Consider the following 19,200-nt stretch of genomic DNA (forward strand, 5'->3'; position numbering starts at 1 on the left):
TCTCTTTAAACCACTCCCAACAAATCTACTGATTCCTGGAACAAAGTATATTATTCATTCTGGATTCTGACCCAGACCAGGGGGTGTGGAGAAAGGGTCAAGTCCATTTGGTCCCCAAATAGAGTAACAAGTGAAAAGCCTTTACTATAAATATAAAGGGGGCAAAGAGTGAGTAGAAGTAATCTATCCTCTGATTTCTCAGGAAGGCAAGAAGGGAAAGCAAAATAACCTCATTGTGGCATAAACTCAGGGTCAAAAGTAACTGGCAAAGAGTAGAATTCTATTTTGCACATCAGAGTTCTACAAACCAATTTCCCTGGCAATATTTGTGAGGAAAGTACCGCACATTAACAAAAAAAGTCTAAGACCCTTTCTATCCAGCTTTGTAACATTTATTAATAAAAGGCTACCATGTTCCCAGACTTACTAAAGTCTTTCATAGGATAAAGGCAACAGTGTCTTTTAACTAAGACTGATGTTCAGATTACAGTATACTAGGCTCCTCTCAATACTTTGTTTATCCTGAAACTCTTAGTAATTTCCTGAGAATTAAGAACCATTTGAATCCAAAAAAAGACAAGCAGAGTTGTACAGATGACATAAATATAATGAGATAGTATACAAATAAAATGCAACATTAAGCACGGAGATATATGTCAAATCAAAATTTGTCAGTTAACACAAATGTAAAAGGATTAGTCTTCATATGCATACAAAACCCTATGTAGTTGTACTTAACACTCACCTGTAAAAAAAAGAATATGCCCATAGACAGGAGAGGAGACATTGGTCGAAAAGGCTAGTATGAGTAGTAAAGTTGAAAAGTGATAGGACTTGAAGTGAGAAGGCCTGGAATAAAAATTATGCAATGCCATTTATTAGGTGGGACTTTGGACATATCACCTCCATAATTTGGACCTCAATTTCCATATTTTCAAAGCAAGGGGGTTGTACTCTAAGGTCCCCTTCCAAGCCTTAATTTTGTATAATTCAGATGGGATTTTAAAGAGTTCCTTTTCATCTAGGCCATACCTGCCAACCATGGTCATCCCCCAAAGTTCTGTCCTGGACCCTCTTCCCTTTTCTCTCTATCCTGTTTGTCTCATTAGCTACCATGAATTCAGTTATCATGTTCATGCAAATGATTCCCACATCTCCAATTTGTGCGTACAGATAACTGCCTCCAAATATCACAACTCCAATTCTCTGTTGGACATCTCAAACTGGATGCCTTATAGACATCATAAACTTAACATAACCAAAATTGAACTCATTATCTTTCTCACAAATTCTTCCCCTCTTCCTGAATTAAGGCTTGCAACTCCAGTGTTATCTTCCTCTCTCCCACCATATCCAGTCAAGTCAAGTCATCCAGAGCTATGTAGAAGTCAAGTCTCCAAGTATTTATTCAACTTTTACTAGGGACTGTACACTGTGCTAAGCACTGGGGACTACAATGAAAGGCAACCTCAAAGAGAAAGCACTAGCCCAGCCCTTTCTACCTTTCTGTTCTTCTTATATTTTACCCTCCTTTACATCTTCTATGATCCAGTGACATTGGCCTCCTTGCTATCCCTTGCACATCAGTCTGGGAGGGAAGATCCTCAGTATTTCTGTCCACTTCTTGCTATTTACATTCACTCTTTGCCAATCAGGACTCAAAGAGTGACTAAGTAATGTTTGATCTAGGACTATTGTTGGCCAGTTGATAAGAGCCAGAATGATTTGAGGCCTGTAAGCTCCAAGATATCTTGGCAGATTTGGGCAATCAAAATTTACATTCCTTGTGGCAGAGGACAGAAAAGGAGGGGGAGAAGAGGAAAAAAGAGGTTAAATTCTAAATAGCACTGAAAACCCATTTGTAGCACATAGATCACTTCTGACCCTTTCTTGTAACTTTACATTTAGTTTTAACTTCCTGAAACATTTTTGTCCTATCTTGTTCTTGAGTCTCATTCTGTAATGCTCTTATTATGTAAACTTCCTTCTATCTCTTAAGCTAAAATATGATGTGTGCTCTCTGGCTTCTGAACATTAAAATGTTTGTCCTTCATTCTTAAAGACCATGACATCAGGGAGGAGAAGCCATGACAAGCAGATGAATTGGCTTTGAGTGAGCAGAGGCTGTGCTAAGTCACCAGTCTCACTTTCTCCTCCTGAGTCATTTGGATCCAGTAACCAGATATGAATCAGGATGACCAGAGATGACTCTGGATGCAAGGCAGTCAGGGTTAAGTGACTTGCCTGAGCATTACTTTAGAAAGTCATTGAACCATGCTGTCAAGACTCACATAAATTCATTTCTATCCTAAAAATAGGACATCATGCTGCTTAGAAATCCTTTCATTCATCTCTAAAAGACTCCTTACTTCCTACAACAGCTAATCCAGATATTAGCTACTCTTCCCAAGCTCCATCACTCACTATTCATATAAATTTGTTGATAGTCCCAATTTTAAGGAACTGTATTTTTTATAAGAGTATTGTACTTTTAAATGTTATCCTCCTAATTCTTTGTACTTTCCTCCACATGGTATTTGCTGCTTACGCTTTGCACAAGTCCATCTTCATATTACCCCTCTGTATATGCTACAGAGTGCCACTGAAGGAAGTCATTTAAGTGATGCTTAATGAATCTATTTATGTTGGATCCTCACTAATGCATGGCAATATTTTTCTTCTTCCCTGTTTGACTCTGCTGTACTCCCCAGAGTTAAATTTCAAGCCACCTAAAATACTCTACTCTCACATTTCAAGAAACCTCACCTCCCTACTTTCATGAGAAAATTAAACATCTTCTCTATTTCATATCTCACATTTTTTCCTTATTCTCTCCTTTTTTGCACTAGTCCTTATAAAGAAGAGAATTACCAAGGCCAATTCTTCTTGTGTCCTTAATTCTGTCACAGGCATTTCCTCTGAGCTCTTTCTCATCTCATTCCTTTTTCAACTTTCATCTCTTCTTACCTGCTGGTTCCTTCCCAGCTTCCTTTAGACATGCCTTGATATGATATAGTCTTTTTTTTCAATTTTTATTTATTTATTCTTATTTTTATACAAATGATGTTTTTTATGCATTACTAAAATATTCTTGTTAAAAGAGTAAACATAATACCCCCTCCTCCCAAAAAATATAGACCTGCATGAGCAATAAAGTGAAGAGAAAAAAATAAAATTAATAATAATAATAATAGTTGTAGTAGCAGCAGTAGTAGTGGCAGCCAGGTGGCTTAGTGGACAGAGCACCAGCCCTGGAGCCAGGAGCACCCAAGCCCAAATCTGGCCCCAGCCATCCAACAGTAACCCAACTGTACAACTCTGGGCAAGCCACCCAAACCCATTGCCGTGCGAAAAAAAAAATGACAAAATAATAATAATAGTAGTAGGGGTGGCCAGGTGGCACAGCGGGCAGAACACTAGCCCTGGAGCCAGGAGCACCCAGGTCCAAATCTGGCCTCAGACACCCAACAATCACCCAGCTTTGCAGCCCCAGGCAAGCCACCCAACCGCATCTGCCCCGCAACCCCCCCCAAAATAATAATAATAATAATAATAATAATAATAATAATAATAATAAATGTGCTTCAGTCTGTGTTCTAACAACACCAGCTCTGTTGCTGGTGGATCACATTCTTTCAGATAAGTCCATCACAAAAGTTACTTCCATATTTTTTCACCATTGCCATTGCTGATTACATCTCCCTCCATTCGTACTTCCCCACTACCATATACTATATTTTCTCTCTCCTTTCACTCTGTCACTCTTCCTAAAAGTGCTGCTGAGTGGCACAGCAGACAGATCCCTGGCCCTGAGGGCAGAGGCCCCGAGCCCATATACCACCCCTTAGGCCCAGCATCCACCTAGCCCTGTGGTCCCAGACAGGCCATCCAATCCCAGCCCCTTGCAAGAAGTAAAAAAGAAAAAGTATTATATCTGACCACTCTTCCCCCACAGTCCACCCTCTCCTCCATCACTCACATCCCCCCTTCCCCGTGCCCCCCTTCTCTCCTTCTTACTCTAGATGCCTATACCCCATTGAGTATATAAGCTGTTTCCTCTCCTAGCCAACTCTGATGAAAGCGAAGGTTCCCTCATCCCCCCTTGCCTTCCCCCCTTCCATATCATTGAAATAGCTCATTGTAATTTAAAAAAATCTTATTGGGGTGCCTAGGTGGTGTAGTGAATAAAGCACCGGCCTTGGAGTCAGGAGTACCTGGGCTCAAATCCAGTCTCAGACACTTAATAATTACCTAGCTGTGTGGCCTTGGGCAAGCCACTTAACCCCATTTGCCTTGAAAAAAAAAACTAAAAAAAAAAATCTTACTACATGAAATATCTTAGCCTATTCTTCCTTTCTTTCTCCCATTACATTTCCCTTTTATCTATTGACTCCATTTTTTACACCACAATATATCTTCAAATTCAGCTCTCTCCTGTGCTTCATCTATAAAAGCTCCTTCTACCTGCTCTATTAAATGAGAAGGTTCATATGAGTATTATCAGTATCATTTTTCTATGCAGGAATGCATGCAATTAATCATCATTAAATCCCTCATATTTTCCCCTTCTCCTCCACTCTCTATGCTTCACCTGAATCCTGTACTTGAAGATCATACTTTCTGTTCAGCTCTGGCCATTCTAACAGGAATATATGAAATTCCCCTGGTTCATTGAAAGTCCATCTTTTTCCCTGGAAGAGGATGTTCAGTTTTGCTAGGTAGTTGATTCTCGGTTGCATTCTGAGCTCTTTTGCCTTCTGGAATATTATATTCCAAGCTCTACAAGCTTTTAATGTAGTTGCTGATAAGTCCTGTGTGATCCTGACTGCAGTTCCACAATATTTTAATTGTTTCCTTCTGGCTGCTTGTAATATTTTCTCTTTGACTTGGGAGTTCTGGAACTTGACTATAATATTCCTGGGGGTTGGTTTTTTTTTTTTTTGGATCTCTTTCTGGGGGAGATCAGTGGATTTTTCTCAATTTCTATTTTGCCCTCTGCTTCTAAGGTATCTGGGCAGTTTTCCTGTAGGAATTCTTTTAAAATGATATCAAGGCTCTTTTCCTGATCATGACTTTCAGGTATCCCAATAATTTTAAAATTAATCTTTCCTGAATCTGTTTTCCAGATCAGTTGTTTCTTCAATAAGATGTTTCACATTTTCTTATAATTTTTCATTCTTTTGGTTTTGAAGTATTGTTTCTTGATTTCTCATAAAGTCAGCCTGTTCCCTCAGTTCCATTCTAGATTTGAAGGATTTGTTTTCCTCAGAGAGGTTTCTTATTTCTTTTTCCATTTGGCCAAAAATGCTTTTTAAAGAATGCTTTTAAAAGCATTCTTCTCCTCAATAACTTTTTGAACTGTTTCATCCATTTGACCTATGCTGGTTTTTAATATGTTATTTTCTTCAACATTTTTTGGATCTCCTTGACTAAGCTACTGACGTCTTTTTCATGTTTTTCCTGCATCTCTCTCATTTCTTTTCCCAATTTTTCTTCTATCTCCTTCATTTGATTTTCAAAATCTTTTTTGAGCTCTGTCATAGCCTGAGCCCAATTTCCATTTTTCTTGGAGTCTTTAGATGCAGGAGCTTGTGCTTCCTCATCTTCATATTTAGTACTTTGATCCTTCTTGGGATCATAGAAAATGTATTTCTCAATGGTATTCCTTTTTTCTCTGTTTACCCATTTCCCCAGCCTGTGCCTGGTTTTTGGGGTGCTTCCTGAGCTTTTGAGTATTATTGGGACACCCCACACACACAAGTATCTCCTGTGTGAAGCTCTGTCTTCCCTCCTGGTCTATGAATGACCACAAGCACACCCCTCTGCCATGGGGCTGAGGTGGGGGGGTGCTGTTCTATAGGAGTCCTAGACTGTGATTAAGATCTGAATGTGGTTAGAACCCCAGAGTCCTGTTCCAGGTACAGAGGACAGACCTCAGAAGTCTCTCTCCACTCCCCTACTCAAGGCTGAGTTGCCTGGGGGCTCCTGCTTATGGCTCTACCCGCTTCCAGTTCCTGGATCTGGGCTAATGTGGTGAAGTTGCTCATTGAGTGCCCTGAGGGCTGGGCCCCCACTGATATTCCAAGTTTTGCCCAGTATTCCCTGGGTTGTAGATCAGGAAACTGCCTCTGCTGCTGTGAGCTGGGGCTCCCAGGTGCCCTGGGGCTGCCTCCAGGAGGCTGAAGTTCCTTCACTCTGGCAGGCCACTCCTCTAACCCTGTGGAGCAGAGCCTTTCCACTATTTTCCAGGTTACCTTGGGCTGGAGAACTGCCTCACTGGATCCCTCTGTGGGTTCTGTCTCTCAAAAATTTAGAGTCCTTATTTTATAAGTTTTGAAATATTAGAAAGAGAAAGCACGGCAGCTAGGTGGCATGGTGGATAAAGCACCAGCCCTGGAATCAGGAGTACCTGGGTTCAAATCCGGTCTCAGACACTTAATAATTACCTAGCTGTGTGGCCTTGGGCAAACCACTTAATCCCGTTTGCCTTGCAAAAAGAGAGAGAGAGAGAGAGAGAGAGAGAGAGAGAGAGAGAGAGCACCTAAGAGAGCATCTTCTCCTGTCCCATCTTGACTCCCCCCCCATATAGTCTTAATAAAACCTTTTCCTTGACCCTGTTACTCCCCCCCCCACAATCTATCTTTCACCTCTCCTAGTTTCTTTCTTGAGTTTCTGTCTTGAATCACAAATGGTCTGCTTTTGTTTACCTGAGCTCATTCAGTTCATTATGACCTATCTCTTCCTTAAAATCTCTCTCATCCTAATTTCCTTGATTTCTCTTGAGAATACTACCATCTTTCCAGTCATAGAGGTTGACAACTTTGTTTTTTTCCCTGACCCTTATACCCTCCATATTTACTCGACTGCCACATTTTATTATTTCTATCTCCAGAACATCTATCCATTACCCTTTTCACTTCTATGACCACTAGTATAATTTTTAAGCCTTCCTTACCTTTCACCTTAACTATAATAGTATTCTAATTGGTCTCATTTCCTATAGTCACCCCTTTCCAATCCATCCTCCAAGTGACTATTAAAATAATCTTCCTAATCATGGCATTGCCCCACTCAAGAATTTGTGTTGTTTTTCCCTTTGTCTTTAGGATCAAACTTCTCAACATTTAAAACCATTCTTAGTTTCACTCCTGCTTACTTTTCCGGTGTTATTTCATGTTACTCTGCTTCAAATTATTTGCTCCATTCGAACTGACCTTATAGCTATTCCCTTGAATAAGCCCTCCATCCTCTGCCTCCACACCTTTGATCTGTAATAGCCCTTCTTACCTTTGCCTCTCCACCACATATCTCAGCTTCTACTTCCTACTGAAAAGCCTTCCTTTCTCCTCAAATTACATTGTGATTATTTAACCATACCTGCTATCTCCTACCCTACCCACCTAGGAGAATGGGAATGTAAGAAAGGAGCTGTTTTTATTTTATTTCTGAATCCCTAAGTATCTAGTGTCTTCCACAGAGGAAGTATTTAACAAATGCTTGCTAAATTGAATTGATTGAAAATATTAAGGCCTTCTAACATGAGGTCCTTCATTTTTCCTTAGCCAGATTTCCAAATTTTATCTTCATACATCTTTTCTTTCTTTACTCCTTCCTAAAAATAAATGTCCCTTATCTTTTAAAAGATAATTACTTTTCAAACTTTCTTACATTTTTAATCTTTCCTTCTCCACTTCTTGGCCTACCAATATCTCTAGTCTCCAACCTGTTAAACAAATTAAAACATACCCTCAGGTGCTCATTCTTGTTTTCTCTTCCTTCTACCAACAGTTTTTTTTTTCCCAAATGGAAATCTGTTTGCTATTTCTACTTCCTTAACACTAACCTCCTTAACCTGTTCCTACCACTGTACTCACAGGTATCAATATTAAGTAACTTTCTTCTTAAATCTGATAGACTTTTCTCCATCTTTCTGAAGTCTCTATAACTTTTGAGTTTACTGATCTCTCCTTCCTTTTTGAAAATCACTTTCCCTTTCTCTTTTGTATTGGTTCCTTCCTCTTCCTTATCTCATGTAGACATTTCTGAAGAAACTTAGAATTACAGATTTAGAGCTGGAAGGTACCTTAGTGGTTTTTTAGTTGATATCCTCATTTTATATGTTAAAAATTGTAACTCAGAGAGGTTTAAGAGACTGGTTCACAATCACACAAAGAGTATAACATAAGGGTGCTGGAATTTGAATTCAAGTCTCTGACTCCAAATCCAGCATTCTTTCCATTAAAATAAATCACTTCTCTTCCACCCCCTCTCCTTTCCCTTGATTATTTCATATACTCTCACAGCTTCAATTGATATGATTGTCAAATCACCTCCAATCCTATAGGCCACCTAGCTCATAATAACTGGGAGTCCCCAAACCTTCTCTATCAAAGAAGGGATAGGAAGCTAAGGACATTCAATCCCTCAAATTAATATTTAACTTCAGCTTCAGGACTCTTTTCCCCTCTGTTTATCCTTTGTTTTACTTCAAGGTCCAATGTTAAATTATCTTTTTTTAGCTTTTTGGTTCTTTTCTGTATGGGCCCAGCTCCAGAATCTCATTTCAGATTTGAAACTATTTTCCTCACAGCTACCTCAGCCATATCAGCTCAGAAGTATGCCCATAAGAATTCTTTCTGTGTATGCATGCTCCTTTAACACTTTTACAACTATGTCTTTTTAACCATTATTGTCTGTTCCTGTTTATAATATCTTGGAAGAGCTTTTATTATCTTGGTGGAACTTTTGATGTTTTGTAATTAACTCCCAAATTCACTTTTAAACTCCCTTAGTTAGGACAATCATATGTAAAAATGCTCCCCTTTCAGACTTCTCCATTTCCAGGAAGTAAGCAGCCAGCAATACAGCCAGTTAAATATAAAGATCTATGGAAGGTTCTACAGTCTATCCCCCTCTGAATTAGAACTTGGGAGACAAAGACTGCAAAACTACTTTAAAAGTAAATTTTTTTCTTGAAATACTGCCTCAGAAAATTTCTAGTTTACCTCCAGCTAAAAATATATAAATCAGAATGACATTTTTGCCTATAATTTGTTCTTTAACAAAGTTAGCTTAGCATTAATGTGGTAAAAGTATCAATAAAGGAAGAGAGATTTGTAAATATGAGAAAGGGAAATTAAGGGAAAGATGAGATCACTCTAATAGTATGTGGCCAAGGGGAAAAAAAGGAAAAGAAAAAGCTCTCTTGTAGCCCAGGGATATAGAAACAAGATCTTCCCCATCAATAGCAATATTCCCTGTACTTAAAGCAATCTGGATATAGAGATATATTTCACAATGAAGAGAGCATAGAGGTATAGAATATTTCATCTAGCACAGATACCAGATATGAAAGCCCAGTAGTAAACTCTATTTTACCCTTTCCTCTTCTAGACTTTTTTTCCAGTGGGTATACCACCTTCTGACTTCAAAAAACTTTTCAGACAAATTTTGTGGTCTAGGGATATTATTAATGCCTTATTTCTTAAAACAAACCTATTGGCCTTATAAATTTTTTAAAAATTATGCTAGTCTCTATTTTCTTCTCAAATTCAGTAATTCTACCATTAGTAAAACCACCATGTTTTCTATTTTCCCAGCATATGTTTTTACTCTGAAAATCAGTAGCTTTTGGCAAGGCTAGTGTATCAGCATTTTAAAATATATTTTATTGATGATAACTTTTGTTTTCATATTGTCTAGATTTCCCCACCTAATTCCTCCCTAAAAGTCACCATAACAGAGAATTTTGTTAACATTTTTTCTACTAGGAATAATCTAGTTGATAAAACCTTTTTGTCATGAAGCAGAAGGTAGTTAGAAAAGATTTATTATGTGATAATGATTTTTGCTATCACATAAAAGTATTGCAGAAAATGTTAATTGCCAAATGAATTGCATGATCTGTTCAGTCATTGTCTCAGATAGTGGATCAAGGAACTTACTCAATAAAAACATGCTAGACCTTATTCATAGATATTGATATTATTTAATAATATTATTAATACTCATTAAATGTTTGGATTAGAAAAGTTATTTGAGGTTGTTAAAATTGCACAAGTAGTGTTAGACTTGGGCCTAGAGCCAAGGCCTCCTTCTTTTGCTGGTCACTATCCTTTCCTTTCCAGCCTTCTTAGGTCTCAGCAACCAAAGCTGCCCAATATTCTAAGCTGATAATATCTCATTGTTTTATGCAAATACATGTGAGTAGCTCTTAATTTATGATAATGTTTTAAAATTCTGATAGCTTCCTTAATAAAGCCTAGTATTCTAGATTTATTGCACCATATTAAACTCTAAGCAAAATTTGTTAAACAAATGTTGTCTTTCCACTTGAATAACATATTATCTAAAACAAACAGTTCTAACCTGGACAAACTCAAGAATTTATAGCCTTGTAAATATTAAACAAATTATGACTTTTACAGAGAAAAAAAGATAATCTTTTAGTTTGTGTTACAGTCCCTAAAATGAAAAGACAGAAAATGAGAATAGTGATCAAGTAATGTATGTTGAAGTTGTCTTGAAAAATCTATTTAGTCTCTGCTCTGCCTGGTATTTAAAGAAAAGATATATTTTCAATTATTATTTACAGTAATGAAGGATAACGTCATACTGAAAATTTTTGGTCTTAGTATCTTGTAACTAAGACAATTCCAGTACTGATAAATATTAAAGGGTTTTTCTTGTATAAACTCTTGATATTCAGAACCAGATGGGACATAATAGAGCACATAGTCCAACCACATTCATTTTGCAGATGGGAAAAATTGAGGCTTAACAAGATAAAGTAAAAGTTACATAAGTAGTTACAGCAGGAGCAGGAACAAGGGTAAAAGAAACTCTGAACTGTAATTGTGAAAGGAAATGAGGTAAAAACTAGATTCTGAAAAAGCATCAAAATAGGAATCAGTAAGATGAACACAGTAGAAAGAATGTGGGAAAATTTATTTCTGCAATCATTAAGATATATAGAAATTGTTCTGGAAATAATTGAGAATGATATTCAGATTATAAAATTGGTAACATTCTAATGTTTGCTAGAAAAGCATATCTCTTAGCTTATTTCATTTTGTTTCCAGATCATACCATGAAGTTCTCACAGCATCCACTTCAAAGTGTTTCTGGGACCTTATATCCAAAAACACTGACCAGAGATATTGGGCATCATTTCTTAGCTTTGGAACAGCTTCGGGGCAAATACACAACCCAGGTAAAGGTACAAAATAAAAGTTACTTTTCCCTAGACACATATAACAGCCATTTCTGGTATTGGTGACTCTACAAATAACTCCCCTTGCCTATTCTTTATCCTGGCTGTTTCTTTCCTTTCTCTTATCACACATTTTACACTTCTTTTTTCTCCATCCCAATGAAAATATTTTTATATTCAAATTCTTCTCTTAACTATTCAGATATTGACCTAGATTGATCCATGTAAGTTATATAAATAGTTTCATGTCACAGAATTTGTATATCCTGATCAATGGGAAACTAAGGTGACCCTCCTAGCTGGAATTGATTTATTTAGATAGATATGATCTGGAATCTGGAAAGCTCCATTTCACATCTTCAAGGAAGGTGTTTGTTATTTGTGTTTCCATCTTTGGGCAAAGCTAGAAAAGGGCCTTGACTGGCCATGTACTCTTCTATTCCCCTCATCTCCAAAAAAGATAGAATTACATCTATGTTCTATATATCAGATAATTGCAGTCAAAGACTATGGTCAGCATTTGTGTTGGTAAATGTTAACAACCAAGCCCCCTCCCCAAAAAAAGTCAACTTAACACATTTCAATTTAGTCTGAATTATTACCATTTTCTCCATCACTTTGTCTAGACAATTAACAAAACAATTAACAAATCATACTTTGATTTGTAGTACTTGCCAATTTCTGAGGAAGAAACACTCAGTGAAAATTTAAAAATCGACTCTCTCATATGAACAGCATACTCCTGGTTATGATGTTCCTTTAAAGGTACAAAATAAAAGTTACCTTTCCCTAGACACAGTAAAGGGAGGGTAGCATCCTGGCCAGCTTAATTACTTCCTACCAAAGCATGAACAAATAAACATTTATCAAAGCAGATAGTAAGACAGAAATCTAAAGACCTAGTGGACATTAATTGAATATGTTTTAAATTATAGCAAAATTTAAAAAGCAAGCAAAGTATTTATTTGCATAACTGGAAATAACATTTATGCACTACAAGGAAAGCATACTCAATTTGTTTTTCACTTGGACTTAAAATACCTATCTTTATCAATTGCATAAACATTTATTGGGGCAGCTAGGTGATATAGTGGATAGAGCACTAGCCTTGGAGTCAGTAGAATGGAAGTTCAAATCCCATCTCAGACACTAACTAGCTGTGTAACCTAAGTCACTTCATCCTGATTGCCTCACATCCAGGGCCATCTCCAGTTTTCCTGGTTCATATCTAGCTACTGGACCCAGATAATTCTAGAGATGAAAGTGAGGCTGGTGATGTAGCACAGCACCTCCTTACTCAAATCCAATTCATGTGCTTGTCATGGTATACCCCCTGATGTCGATAACAAAGGACAAACATCATCATTAAACATTTATTGAGCCCCTATTATGTATAACAATACTGTGCTAGACTCTCTAAGGGAAATATAGGGATAAGTAAGACATGGTCTGAGCTATCACAGTTTAGTAGGAGAAATGAGACCTAAATAAAAATCACTAGAAGTACATGAATATTCTACTTTTTATCTTTAGAAAATCACTAATAAGGGGGCGGCTAGGTGGCGTAGTGGATAAAGCACTGGCCTTGGAGTCAGGAGTACCTGGGTTCAAATCTGGTCTCAGACACTTAATAATTACCTAGCTGTGTGGCCTTGGGCAAGCCACTTAACCCCATTTGCCTTGCAAAAAAAAAAACCTAAAAAGAAAAGAAAAGAAAATCACTAATAAGACTATTTTATGTGCCTTTTTCGAAAAGTACTATTTAAAGTCGGCTGGGTGGCGCAGTGGATAGAGCACCGGCCCTGGAGTCAGGAGTACCTGGGTTCAAATCCAGCCTCAGACACTTAATAATTACCTAGCTGTGTGGCCCTGGGCAAGCCACTTAACCCCATTGCCTTGCAAAAACTGAGAAAAAAAGTCAAAGGAAAGAAAAGGGAAATCAGGAGTGGCTTCATGTAGGAGACCTAGTTCAAGGTCTTGAAAAATGGGTTGCATTTTGACAAAGAAGATTGAGGGGGGAATAACAGTGTAAACAAAGATGTGCAAAAGAGAAAAACCCAGAACATGTTTGGAGTAAAGCAAAGGTATATATGAAGGAGGAATAGATGGAGATAATGTGTAAAAAGATATGTTTGACCCATACATGGCATTTTAAAGGATTTAGACATGAATCGTTAGATTACTGAATCATTAAAGGTTCTTGAACAATTCTATGATTTTTTTTAGGTTTTGCAAGGCAGTGGGGTTAAGTGGCTTGCCCAGGGCCTCACAGCTAGGTAATTATTAAGTGTCTGAGACAGGATTTGAACTCAGGTCCTCCTGACTCCAGGGCCGGTGCTCTATCCACTGTGCCACCTAGCTGCCCTGATTCTATGATGTTTTAAGAACTGTTTTATACAATATACATGGCAATATTTTTAGGATAGATCAGCATGAGGGAAGAATGAAGATGGGAGAAATGAGTTGAGATATTTTGGCAAGATTCTAAAGAGCAATGTTAGGGGCAGCTAGATGGCTCAGTGGATAGAGCACTAGGCCTGGAGTCAGGAGGACCTGAGTTCAAATCCGACCTCAGACACTTAATTATTACCTAGCTGTGTGACCTTGGGCAAGCCACTTAACCCCATTGCCTTGCAAAAAAAAAAGCAGCAATGTCAGTATAGTGGTGAGACAAAAGACAAACTTCTAGGAGTGAGGCAGGAGTGGATATGGAGGGAGCAATGCACTATCTTCCTTAAAGTTTTTTAATTGTTAAAAAAGGAGAGAAAAGATAGTGATTTAAGTTTGAGTTAAAGCATTGAAGAAGAAAAAATTTAAATGCAAGAGAACCCTGGTAGAGGATAAGGTATAAATGGGGATGAGCAGAGATAATTAATGGGAAACGATTCTGAAAGTGACAGGTGGCAGTAGAGTAGGTAAGATCAAGGGTATGGGTAAGGGACCTAGCATTGAAAATATGCATCTTGTTAACTCCAAGACTTTTCCTATAATTATTTTGAATGAAATTTGGAAAGGCAAGAAGTAATGTTTGGGGATGTTACATAGGGTTTGTGATTAAGAAGGAACTGTAATAGATCTCTGAATTTCTTATGTTTTGTTTATGTTGCTATGACTTTAAGGTAGAATATTCAGGGCCAACTATCTCTCTAAACTTAACAAATATATGAAATTAGATTGCTAATTTGACCCTGTTTTTTAATGATGTCCTTAAATTATCTAACCTTTGGTGTTTATTGTTTAGTCATTTTTTCATTTGTGTCTAACTCTTTGTATGCTGGCAGAGAAGCTGGAGTGGTTTACCATTTTCTTTCTCCAGCTCATTTTACAGATGAGCAACTGAAACAGATAGGGTCAAGTGACTTGCTTAGGGTCACACAAGCCAGTTAGAGTCTGAAGTTGGATTTGAACTCAAGAGGCATCTTCCTAATTCCAGGCCTAGTGTTCTGTCTATTGTGTCACCTACCTACCCAGAGTTAGTTGTCACATAATATAGACTATCATACATAATTTTTCTAGTAATATAAGCTGGTGTCTATAAAATTAAAGCAGTTTCTTAAGGGAGTCAGGCTAATAGAAAAACTCTAAAGATTTCCCTAACCCAATTTTTTTTACCAAGTTCTGCTGCTTGGATAACTGGGAATTTTAGAGCTTTTACATGCTGAATCCTAGTTCCACAGATATGTCCATCAGTTCCAAATTTTTGGAGAGAATACTTTCCAAGTGTTGTGATTCTGAATATTTGTAAACCAATCTCTAATACCACTCACCCTCCCCTTGACAGAACAATATACTTAAATCTCTGCTCTCTTCATTTCCAAAGGGTTAAGCGTGTGTGTGTGTGTGTTGTGCAGCTTGTTAAATTACCAAGAAAACAGTAAAGGTAAGGAACTAAAAACATGAAAAATAGTACCTAGTAGTATCCAAATCAAGCAGTTCCCTGACCCTGGAAATTAGGAGACAGCTTTTTTCCCCCTAACAGTAGGAATAGTAGTTGTGTTCTGCATGTCAGATAAAACAGAGTAACTAAGTTTCTTTTGTATTGATTCTTTTCTGTGACAGGACTTACAGTATGCTCAGCAAGACTATTTCTCTAGATTCTCTGAAAATAACCCAGAAACTTTTGCCAGAAATGATGCTTTAAGCAACTTTGACGATGAACCAAAGTTGCCTCCTGCTCAGGTACAATAGCAGTTTGTCAATTTAATGTCATAGAAATTGGCATTACATTTTAACGTGGGAAATTTGGTGGTCATGCTATTTACCTTCAAAAAAAGTCTACACTTAAGATTTAGAGATAGAAGAGACAATAATCAAATTCAGTCCCCTCATTTTGCATATGATTAAATTGAGGCTTGGAGAGCTAATATGGTACATATAATCTTATCAGAGTGTAAGTAATGGATCTGGGATCTATATCCAAATCCTCAGATTCCAGAGTCCAAACATGTTCTTTCTACTTCATAACATTAAACTGAAACAACTTCATTACCTAAAAGATGACAGATATTGTTTGATAAGTAATTCATCTTGAGTTGCTGAGAACTTATGATAAAATACTTTTTTCAGAGTAGTGTTTATCAGATAGAATTGGTTACATGATACTTGTACAGTTAGCAAACTAATTAAACTAGCATGGAGATTAAGAGACTTGAGCAGAAAAAATAAAACAAGAGACTGTTTCATTTAGAATGGTAGAAAGAGACTGAGACTAAATGATTAAGTTAAACCAGTCCATGCATCAGGAGCTTTAGATGAGAAAAGGTTCCTTATTGCACAAGGAGACAGCCCTATGCATTGGCTAGTTTTGTTGAATTGCTCTTCAAGATTTTTTTCTTTGTTACAAGGAATGGTTTGATGGGTCAGGAAGGTAGTACAGCTATATTAAAAAATGAAGATTAAGTAAAAAATCAAATCTAGAATTAACATTTTAAAAAATTGTTTTTAATGTTAGAGGGGATATGGGGAAAATGAGACACTAATTCACTGTTTTGTAGAGTTGTAAACTTACTCCACCATTCTGTAGAGTAATTTGGAACTGTGCCTGTAAGGTTAGAAAAACCTTGCATTCTCTTTGATCCAACAATATCACTATCACTTTGATCTAACAATATTCAACAATATACTAAGTCTTATCACAAAAGAGATAAAAAGGAGTAAAGGAAAAGGAACTATGCATAAAAATATCGATAGTAGCTCTTTTCTAGTGTCAAAGAATTGGAAATTGAAGGGGCTGCCCATCAATTGGGTAATGACTGAACAAATTGTGGTATGTGTTTATGAAAGAAAAAGAAATGATTAACAAGGTACTCTCAGAAAAACCTGGAAAGACCTACATGAGTTTATATGAAGTGAAATGCACTGTGTACAAAGTAACAGCCATTTTGTCAGATGATCAGCTGGGAATGACTTAGCAATTCTCAACAATGCAATGACTCAAGACAACTCTGAAGGACTTATGTTGAAAAATGCTATCCAGAAAAAGAGTAAAAACATCACTTGTACAAAAATATTCATAGCAGCCCTGTTTGTTTTGACAAAGAATTGGAAATCAAGTAAATGTCCTTCAATTGGGGAATGACTTAGCAAACTGTGGGGGGAATGGGGATTCAGGGAAGCCTGGAGAGATTTGAGTGAACTGATGCTGAGTGAGATGAGCAGAACCAGAAAAACATTGTACACCCTAACAGCAACATGGGAGTGATGTTCAACCTTGATGGATTCGCTTATTCCATCAGTGCAATAATCAGGGACAATTTGGGGCTGTCTGCAATGGAGAATACCATCTGTATCCAGAGAAACAACTGTGGAGTTTGAACAAAGACCAAGGACTATTACCTTTAATTTAGAAAAAAAAAAAATGATATCTTATGGTCTGATCTTGCTATCTCTCTTTTTTTTTTTTTTTTTTTTTTTTAGGTTTTTTTGGTAAGGCAAATGGGGTTAAGTGGTTTGCCCAAGGCCACACAGCTACATAATTATTAAGGTCTGAGACTGGATTATGAACCCAGGTACTCCTGACTCCAGGGCTGGTGCTTTATCCACTCCACCACCTAGCCACCCTGCTATCTTTTATACTTTATGTTTCTTCCTTAAGTATATGATTTCTCTCTCATCACATTCAATTTGGATCAATGTATATCATGGAAACAATGTAAAGACTGGCAAATTGCCTTCTGTGGGGGTGGGGGAAGGGAAATAAGATTAGGGGAAAAATTATAAAACTCAAAATAAATAAAATCTTTATAATTCAGAAAAAGAAAAATACTATCCATCCCCAGAGAAAGAATTTATGATATCTGAATATAGATTGAAGCATTCTTTCTCTTGGGGGGGGTAATCACAATATGACTATTATGGAAATGTTTTACATGACAACACATGTATAACCTATATCAAATTGCTTGCATGGGAGCAACTGGGTGGCACAGGATAGAGTACTGGTCCTTGAGTTAGGAGGACCTGAGTTCAAATTCAGCCTCATCAAAACTTAATAATTGCCTAGCTGTGTGACCTTGGGCAAGTCACTTAATCCTATTGCCATAAACAATTTTTTTAAAGTTTTTTGCAAGGCAAATGGGGTTAAGTGGCTTGCCTAAGGCCACATAGCTAGGTAATTATTGAGTGTCTGAGGCCAGATTTGAACTCAGTTATACCTGACTCCAGGACCGGTGCTCTATCTACTGCTCCCCCTAGCCATAAATAAATTTAAAAAAATTTTAATTGCTTTCATGGGGAGGAAGGGAAAGAATTTGGAATCAAATAATGTTAAAAATAAATGTTAAAAATTGTTTTTGCATGTAACTTGGGAAATAAAATACTAAATAAATAAAAGAAAAAAAGAAAAAATATTTTAAAATCAGGTTAAAAAAAAGAAAGAAAAGGTGTTCACTCTTAATCCTTCACAGGAAAGAAAGCCAGGAATCAATGCTCTAATCATAAAGGAACAGAAAAGGAGTAGCAAAATAGTGTAAGAAACAGCAGAGAATGGAGCTAAAAAATTTTTGGTGATTAAAAGACAAAATCATTAGTCAACACTGACATTTGGATTTTGGTAGATCATTAATAAGGAGAAAACTACAGATATCTATCATCCTAATTCCACATTGCATTTATTGCAAATAGGGAAAATAGCCAATTTATTAGAATTTGAGGAGGTCTTAAGTATATTTTTCTTTTTTCCCTAAGCAATCAGTTTTTTTCCCTAAACAGAAACCCTCTGATCTTCCCCCATACAGGATTAAGAATCATTTAAAATAATTCTATTTTCCTTATTGCTCAGACAGGCCAATGTAGACATGGTTTTATATGATTCAGGCAAATTGTACCCATTCTTAGAGATTAAGACATTTTCTTAATTGTAGATCTGGTCTCCAGATTTGAATAAGGTCACTTCTTTCAGCTCCAGATAACTCAGACCAATCACTGGGTTACTTCACCCAGTATCTTTTCCAGAGTTTATGCACAAGTGGTCCTTGAAAAAATAATTCATCTGCTGAATCTAATTATTGAGGTGGTGGATGCTAAATGTAGATCTCAATCCACAAAGAAAAGCTTTTTTTAGTCAATTCAGTAGACTGGACAGAAAATGTTTAATATTTTATATTTATTATATATAATATATATAAAAATTAATATTTAATAGGCATAATAACTTCCAAATAGTGGGTACTTTAATGCATATGAATTGAATTGAACTTGTTCAAGTGGCTTCAAATTTAGTCATAGATGTATACTGTATTCAATAAAGTCATATTATTATGTGGTCAAAAATGGATGTTAATAATCAGTATCTACTTCATCTGTGTCAGAATTTTTTATGAAATAAATATCCACTAAACAACTGAAAAGGAGAAGTAGCTGTGCACTGAAGAGCATGTAGAAATGAGAATTTTCTTTGTGATTAGGCCTTCCTACAACTCCACAACATTTAGTAATTGATTTCCCTAAACATTCTAAATTATAGAATTGCTGTTTTATATCAGTTGAAG

The 19,200-nt window shown here is 36.8% G+C and overlaps 1 protein-coding gene across 13 annotated transcripts in view; it reads left to right on the forward strand.

The window, feature by feature from the left end:
* The window catches only part of CCDC57 (coiled-coil domain containing 57), a 290,352-nt gene that overhangs the window by 198,375 nt on the left and 72,777 nt on the right, over window positions 1-19,200 (forward strand). For 10 of the 13 annotated variants that reach the window (XM_074224817.1, XM_074224822.1, XM_074224824.1 and 7 more), the window contains 2 exons: window positions 11,082-11,218; window positions 15,272-15,391. In XM_074224817.1, coding sequence (XP_074080918.1) covers window positions 11,082-11,218; window positions 15,272-15,391 — 257 coding nt within the window. The remainder of the gene's footprint in view (window positions 1-11,081; window positions 11,219-15,271; window positions 15,392-19,200) is intronic. The other 3 variants (XM_074224819.1, XM_074224823.1, XM_074224825.1) reach the window with 2 other exon arrangements.

This window comes from Macrotis lagotis, chromosome 2 (assembly GCF_037893015.1).
Source record: "Macrotis lagotis isolate mMagLag1 chromosome 2, bilby.v1.9.chrom.fasta, whole genome shotgun sequence".
Taxonomy (NCBI): Eukaryota; Metazoa; Chordata; class Mammalia; order Peramelemorphia; family Peramelidae; genus Macrotis; species Macrotis lagotis.